Source organism: Jatropha curcas, chromosome 5 (genome assembly GCF_041381405.1).
Source record: "Jatropha curcas cultivar XTBG-Jc1 chromosome 5, XTBG_Jcur_1.0, whole genome shotgun sequence".
NCBI classification, from domain to species: domain Eukaryota; kingdom Viridiplantae; phylum Streptophyta; class Magnoliopsida; order Malpighiales; family Euphorbiaceae; genus Jatropha; species Jatropha curcas.
In genome coordinates, this window is record NC_143155.1 from 3,506,067 (window position 1) to 3,513,062 (window position 6,996).

At 33.3% G+C, this 6,996-nt stretch overlaps 1 protein-coding gene across 1 annotated transcript; it reads right to left on the reverse strand.

The window, feature by feature from the left end:
* Positions 1–959: 959 nt before the first annotated feature.
* On the reverse strand, positions 960–6,585 carry LOC105628955 (F-box family protein). Its single transcript, XM_012210453.4, has 5 exons — positions 4,587–6,585; positions 4,187–4,266; positions 3,862–4,040; positions 3,259–3,333; positions 960–1,515 (listed from the first exon to the last, which is right to left on the reverse strand). The coding sequence occupies exons 1-5, from the start codon at positions 5,277–5,279 to the stop codon at positions 1,328–1,330; spliced, it is 1,215 nt and encodes a 404-aa protein (XP_012065843.1). The 5' UTR covers positions 5,280–6,585; the 3' UTR covers positions 960–1,327.
* Between the last annotated feature and the right edge of the window lie 411 nt (positions 6,586–6,996).

A 6,996-nucleotide genomic window follows, 5' to 3' on the forward strand; every position in this document is an offset into this window, starting at 1 on the left:
TCAATATGAGTCGATTTTAATTAAAGAAACGAGTCTTCGTTCCAAACTTAGTTTCGAGACGGTCTAGGATGAGACTATTAAATTAATATCGGATTTTTTTCAGAATGAGATATTGTTGGAGTATGTGAGTAATCTCATATCGGATAAATACAACTAACTAAAAAGAGCATATAATGTGAAGGGTGAACCAACCAAAATGGCTTAGGCTATTTTGGCTTAAAGGTAAGCTTAACATGAATAAGACCAATATTAAATATATAATTGAATTTGATTTGATTAATTGCTCCTAGGGCTTAGATGATCAGATTCTCAACAGATATTCAAGGATGGTTTTCGAGAATGGGTGGGGATTTCCATAGTCCCGTGAACATCCTATTCACTCCACCAATTTGATAGCTTCAGAAATTATTAGTGAAAAAAACAATTTGTGTTTAAACTTTGTTACTAATTAAGGATCAAATAAAGAGATTAAATGATGATTGTATGATTATTGTTTTGTGGAGAATTCTGATTGTTCAATAGTGAAATTGGCTAAGAGGTGCAAATGAGCCTTTCTTCATGTAATTTGTAGACCAAACTTAGACAACCGTTGGTTATTTGATGTGTGTTATTGGAGAGATTTAGACGGTGTTTGACAATAATTTTTTTAGGTATTTTTAACATTTTAACTAGTCAAAATGCTAAATACTATTTTTTATAGTATTCGGTGACACGACGTTTGAACTACCTTTTAAAGATTAAGATAGCATTTTATAAAAAGTTAATCCATACAATGTTTAACTTTTAGCGTTTCGGAAAAACTACTCAAATAACTAACACTTAAACCCTACTAAAACCGTTAATAGCTATCAAGACAACTAATTTTACTGAACAGACCCTAAGCCGATAAGTCATTTATCCCTGGAAGTTGTAGATACACATTAGGAGAATATCTTCTCAGTCCTGAGCCCAAGCATAGGTTCATCAAAATTATATAACTATATGTATGTATATATAAATAATGATGTCATGGATATCATACATCAAATTTTGCATCAAATGGAGACATTTTACATCGATGAGGAATCCATGAAATGGCCATGAACTCCTGCCTTCAAAAAATACAGGGAAAGAAAAAAAGAAATGAAGATGACCTCCCACATTGATGTAACTGAATCAGAAGCCTATTTTCAACTTTCACAAGTTGCTATCTCATACAAATGTTACGTTCTTGAAAAAAATTAAATTACTTCGAAGAGATAGAGCTTTTGTGATTAAAATTTTAAAATCTTGATGTAATAATCTTCATTCAACCTTTTTCTTTAGCTTCCAAAGCCTTACTTGTATATTATTCCAAGACTTCAGTTGGCCAAAGTTGCTTCCACCTGGAAATTTCTTCATTGGCATTTAACTTTCTGATTCCTCCATAGAATCCATCTGCTTCATTCCCTTCCTCTCGATGTTCTTTTCTATTGATCATTGTACATCTCCACCTTGACCCTCTAGTGTACTGATGGAACTCCAACACTATAGTATCTGTCAACAAATATTTTTGTTCAATTTAGTTCAATGGTGTAATAAAATTATATATTTCGGAACATATTTATAAAAGTCTATTCAATTTCTCTATCCTACATCGTCTGTGCAAAGACTTCATGATCGACGCAGGACCGCTAAATTTTCTCTATCCATAGTTTTGCAAGTAGATGGAAGATATTTAGATGTTGCATAGTTCTTTTATTTGTTGTCTTATTTTCTCCTTTCTATTCTTTCTTCTAATTATATGTACTTGTCCATATGTCTCCAATTTTTTCCTTGAGTGCTTGGTGACATGAGATCACACAAGAATTAGATGTTACCAACCAAAATTATGGAAAACCAAAGGGTATAGAAAAGGAAGGAAACATTGAATGACATCATTTCTCAAATCTGAAAAGTCACCCCACTAAGAATAGACACTTCGAGGTAGCTAACCAAAATGAAATATGCCATTTTCATGCCCCAGACAAAGCCTAAGATAAATTTCTGTCTAGACAATCAGAGAAATGGGAAAGAAAAGCTGAAAGCCAATCATCAGATAAGAGGGCTTTTTGAATTTCTTTTTTTTTTTAGTACTCATTTGGCCTGAAGCTTTCATGGGAAAGTTCTTAGAGCTAATCTGTAATGTCTAGTTGGATTTGGAAAGAATATTGAATATAATTTGTCAGATAGGATTTCATTTTCTTATTTGGTTCACAAGAAACCCAATTCTCAAAATAGATTTTATAATAACTTGAATTTATATTAAAAGGACATTATGTTTAGTATAAATTTGAAGATTATCATTAAATTCATTAAATTAAATTTAATTAATTAAAAAATAAACTTGAAATAAGATTCTTGGTATCTAGACATCTATTTCCATTATCATCTATTTTTTAAACCAATTAGATGTGATTGAGATTAATGATGTTACTAATATACTTTTATCAAGTTGAAAGAAGCAAAAGGAGAAAGGGTCCAGAGCTTTTATATATAAATATTCCTCTTTATCAAGTTGAAAGAAGCAAAGGAAAAAAGGTCTACTCTGGTGATGGAACTTGACTGGTAGGTCATGTGGTGGATGCAGTTTGCTTAAAGACAAACGAGGTCCGTTAGATATCAAAGAAGATAGAAAACTGAATGAAATATTTTCAAGCTAACAATAAGGATTGCAGCCTCCACATAGGAAAAAGATTCCAACTTAGCAAACAAATGGTGGCCTATGAGAGACACTATGTTCTTTCAATGTGGTTGGCTATAAATATTCTACAGAGACAAAGGTTATCACTATGTTGGTGGAAGGTATAACATACTGACAGGGATTTGTCTTGGGGACCAATCAGATGGCATAAATTTGTGGTCCACTTACTGAAAAATAGGAGTCAAGAAAAAGACTTGCCTGAAAATGGGTCTAATGTGTGAAAATAAACTTTACATCCATCTCATCCACATTTTAAGAGGAAAATATTTTAATGGCATCTTTTCTTCAACTTGAGAAAATAATATTCAACTATGCTTCATTATTTAATCTCTCTTTCCTTCTTTCTTCTCTTTCTTTTCTCTGCTTCCAAAATGTTTGGCTTGTGTCTCTTAATGTCACTAGACCTCATAGCAGAAGAACTTTATGTTCTTGGGTTTAAACAATGCATTGGTTAGGTTCCCAAGTTACAGTTTTCTTATTCTCTAATCTTATTGGGAATCACATGGAGCATAAACTATAACTTTACAAGAAAAAGAAAAAGAAGAAAATGAACTCACCACTATTATGACACCTGCAATAATTTTCATTCCCATCACATGGCTCCAAGTGACCTACAACCCCATACCACCAACCTGCAAATGCATATATGGCATATTTTTAATCAAATATGTTAAACCACTCCAAATGTTATTAATGAATTCCACTTCTACATACTGCAAACTATAAAAAATGCTTTTATACTTATCTAGGGATGTGTATCAAAAAATTTAGAAGAATAAATTAAATAAGAAAATTGGTCCTCTGCTGTCTCTGGCTCTTGCTGCCAGGAAAAGTATTTTCTCTGGAAAATTTGCACAGAATTTAGAGTTCATCAATATAAAAACCATTTATCAGTTTCTTTTCTTTTCCAGTCAATGATGTGATGATTAATATTGAATTTGAAGTTGAACAACAACTTTGCATTGGTTACAGAAAATCTTAGAAAATAAGGAATGGGAAACCATTTTTCACATTCCAGACATGTGTTCATATTTCAATGCTTATCTATATGATTTACCAACTAATAATGAAAAAACACCTTTGAGTTAATATTCTGATAGATTAAAGCTATAGAGAAATACTGAAATCATGTCGAATAGATTTAGTGATTGAGCACAAACCATAAGGGAATTCTTTGTTTCTTCTCCATTGAATCTCAATATGGTCACCAGGGCGTAAATCATTCAGGCAATCAGAGATATGTAGATGATGTGGTGAAGTATCAATCGGTGGTGCTCTAAGCCTTTCCCATGGCACACCAGTTTCTATAGCAATTGCTCTCCTACCATGTGGTGGGTACCTAAAATGGACAAACCATATGAAATTCACTCCACTCAATCAACTTAACCATATTTGGATTCCTTTCCTTATTCAACACTGGAAGGAACATCAACAATGTTTACACTTATACTACTTATCCAACAAGGACAATCTGTCTTCCATTACCTGGCTTGGAATGTATTGGTCCGAGGATCATAGCTAAGTTCAGCATCATAGCAAGATAACATGAATCCAACATGCCCATTCTGCAGAAGATTACACGCAGAATTTGTTATTAGTAATTTTTTTTTTTTTTTTTTTAAATGAATCACAAAGGTCATTAGTAATTCTCAAACTAATTATTCAAATTTAAGCTCAAAGCAAGCCAATTCATAACTGAAAGCTTACAAAGTCTAATTCTTCACACATAAATCTTCGAAAAATGGTCAAATTTATGCTTAAGCAATTCAAAATGGAAGCATGATTAATTAATTCTTCACACTTACATCCTCCAAAAATGATCAAACTTAAGCTCAAGCAAAGCTAATTCAAGAATTGAAGCTAATAAAGTCATAATTATGAATACCTCACGATTATAGACCTGAGCAGGGAACCAGAACCTGCCGGTTTCAAGGGCAAGATACCAAGACATGATAGAATCAACAGGCAAGGAACTCTTTTGCTTGACATTATTATCATCTTCCATTGAATTCATCCAAGAAAAAGGCAAAACTATAGAAAGAAGCCTCATCAATTTTTTTTGCTTGCCTTGTTTGCAGTTATCGAAATCTTTGCTTGCAGCTATATTAAATTGCCACTTTCTATAAGCAGCGGGACCGATAATCTTACCCCATTTTTGCTTCATATGCCTTTCCCATAAATGATTACTGATACACCTTTCCCTCAAAGAAGTGCATACACCTGCCATACTACAAAGCCCCGCAGGTGGTAGCCTCTCAAGAATGCAATCCAAAGTTAAATCTGGTAAGTCTAAAAATGTAATCTCTCCAGTCTCATCATCCACAAGATTTTCTAGTTCTACAGTGGAAGTACTTAAGGTGGTCATTTTCTTCGTAGACATTTTTGAAGGAAGTCTAGTGAAATAAAAAGCTTTGGAAAGGGTATTCTTTACAGAACACAAATAAGGAAAAAGAAACAACTCTTTCCAAAACCAAATTGACAGCAATCTAACTTCAGTTGCCCATGAAGGAAGTGGCTTCAAATGGAGAGACTTTAAAAAGATAAAGGAGAAACAAGTGATCAAGAAGTAGAGTAACATCAGAGGATAAAAAGGGGAAGGGAGAATTCTATTTGGAGGTCAAATTTATGATAGGCATGGTTTATACATAAAATGGAAGAATGATCTAATGCCGCAACAAGTTGTGAAAAAAATAAAAAGCAATGGTAAAAAAAGAAAAAGAGAAGACCCAATTGTCTTCTTCTTCTCCTTCTCCTGCCTCTCTCCTTCCCTCAACAACACCCCCACCCCACACCTTAAAAAACAGACTAAAGTGGGATCTTCAAGAAAATTTTTAAAAAAAAAAAAGAAAGAAAATACCTTTCAAGAAATGGGTTCTTATTGGTTATGAGAAAGCCCACCAAACCCAACCAGTGGGCCTCCTCCTCAAAAGTCTAATTAAGAATCAATGAAAGTGAGAGTACTAATATGTGCTAAACACTGCAAAGAACAAATTCACTTTGGTAAGATGTCACCTTAAAACCCAATTAAGAATCCAAGTGAAACAGTAACAACACTTGTTTCCTCTCTTTATCTGGGTTTGAGAATAAAGATGATGGTGCCTAAAAAGGTGTCATCCAAAGAGAGGAAGAGAGAAGATGAACCCAGTGGAAGAGAGACCAATGAGGTGATGGTGGTGGGGTATCCAGATCTGGTACGGGTTTCTGACACCTGGAAATCCCAAGAAAAGAGAAAATAAAAATGAAAGATAAGTCTAGATACAGAGATCCATATCTTGAAAAAAATCCCAACTTTGGTAAAGCAAAATAAAACACAGAAATCTTTGAGTACAAATAATTATTGGTAGGGAGACAATACAGATCTGAGTTAGTTGGGATTGAAGCACAATTAGGTGCACCCAACAAAACTCAAGATCTGCGTTGAATTATACAAAACCCAATAAAGAACACACAACAAATAAAGACAAATGAGGTTAGGATAAGAGAAAAGAGAGAAAAAAAGGTTTTTTTTCGACGAAGAAGATGATCCAGATGAAGAGTGGGGTCCTCTTTTCACCTCACTTCATCATTTCTTCATCAAAAATACCCAAATAAACCCATCTCTCTATTTCTTTACCTCCTCCTCAAAATGCCAAACCCAAAAGAAAGTATGGAGATGATAAACATAGAAAAAGAGAGAGATGGGTATATTTAAGATATTGGATGAACGGTTATGGTTACAATGAAATTTGCGAATTTTTGCGTGGATAACAAGCATAAAAAATATAATAAAAAGAATAATTAAAAAAAAACAACTACCAATTATCTCTCTCTCTCTCTCTCAAATTATTTATCTTTCTGACAAAATTTGTAGTACCCAGAAAAGGAAACGGTTAGCTAACGTCCAACAAGATAACGATATGAAATTGGTGGTGGCTATAAGCCTATAATAAGATGTTACTTATTTGATTTCTCTTGCAGGTAGAAGTAGAACTGGCCATGGATTTTCTTAGTAAAGTTCTTCTCCATGAATAAGTGACACGTGCCCATTGTCACTGTACGGACAACATCGTCGAATTTGGTGTGTATTTAGATTTGCCATTGCCAATTTGCTATATGAATATCCATCCATCTACGCAGCTGGATTTTGTTCCTATGTAAAAGGTGTCTGCTTTTAGTTTTATGTAATAATTCCAAATTTGATATTAAAATAATAATAATAAAAAAAAGAATTGGTATACCTATAATCCTATATAATCAATCTATGGAATAAATAAAGAGGAGTTCTAACTAATTTCAATAAAGATGATATTAATATA